Source organism: Calidris pugnax, unplaced genomic scaffold, assembly GCF_001431845.1.
Source record: "Calidris pugnax isolate Ruff unplaced genomic scaffold, ASM143184v1 scaffold147, whole genome shotgun sequence".
Taxonomy (NCBI): Eukaryota; Metazoa; Chordata; class Aves; order Charadriiformes; family Scolopacidae; genus Calidris; species Calidris pugnax.
The window spans coordinates 4,370,269-4,370,698 of NW_015092359.1; the positions used below are offsets into that span (position 1 = coordinate 4,370,269).

General features: G+C 78.1%; 1 protein-coding gene across 1 annotated transcript in view; it reads left to right on the forward strand.

Annotated features, from left to right (window-relative positions):
- The first annotated feature begins 6 nt into the window (after positions 1–6).
- LOC106900354 (phosphofurin acidic cluster sorting protein 1-like) overlaps positions 7–430 on the forward strand; it is a 79,737-nt gene continuing 79,313 nt past the window's right edge. Inside the window, exon 1 of the mRNA XM_014962380.1 lies at positions 7–108. Within this exon, the coding sequence (XP_014817866.1) occupies positions 17–108 (92 nt within the window). The 5' untranslated portion in view covers positions 7–16. The remainder of the gene's footprint in view (positions 109–430) is intronic.

Sequence of the window (430 nt, forward strand, 5' to 3'; positions counted from 1 at the left end):
GGCGGCGTCGTCGGCGATGGCGGTGGCCGGCCCCGGGCCGGTGCCGGTGCCCATGAACCTCTTCGCGACGTGGGAGATAGACCGTTCGGCGCCGAGCTGCGTGCCGAGGTGAGCCGAGCCCACCGGGGCCTCGCCGCTCGCCCTGCGGGGGGGCGGGAGGGGGGGCCTTGGGCGAACCCCGGGCCGGTCGGGGGTGACACTGGTGGAGGCGGGTGGGGGGTGTCCCCGACTTCCCCGCTCCGCGCCTCCGGGATCGGCGGCCCCCCTGTAGCATCCCCGGGACGGGGCCGCGCCCCCTCGGTGGCAGCTGGGCCTTGCCCCGGAGAAGGAGGCTTTTCCCCCCGTACCCTCCCCGGCCGCCGTTCCCTCGCCGCTTCGCCCGGTTTGGGAGCAGCGGCAGCAACCGGGAACCGGCGGGGGCGGGGGCGGC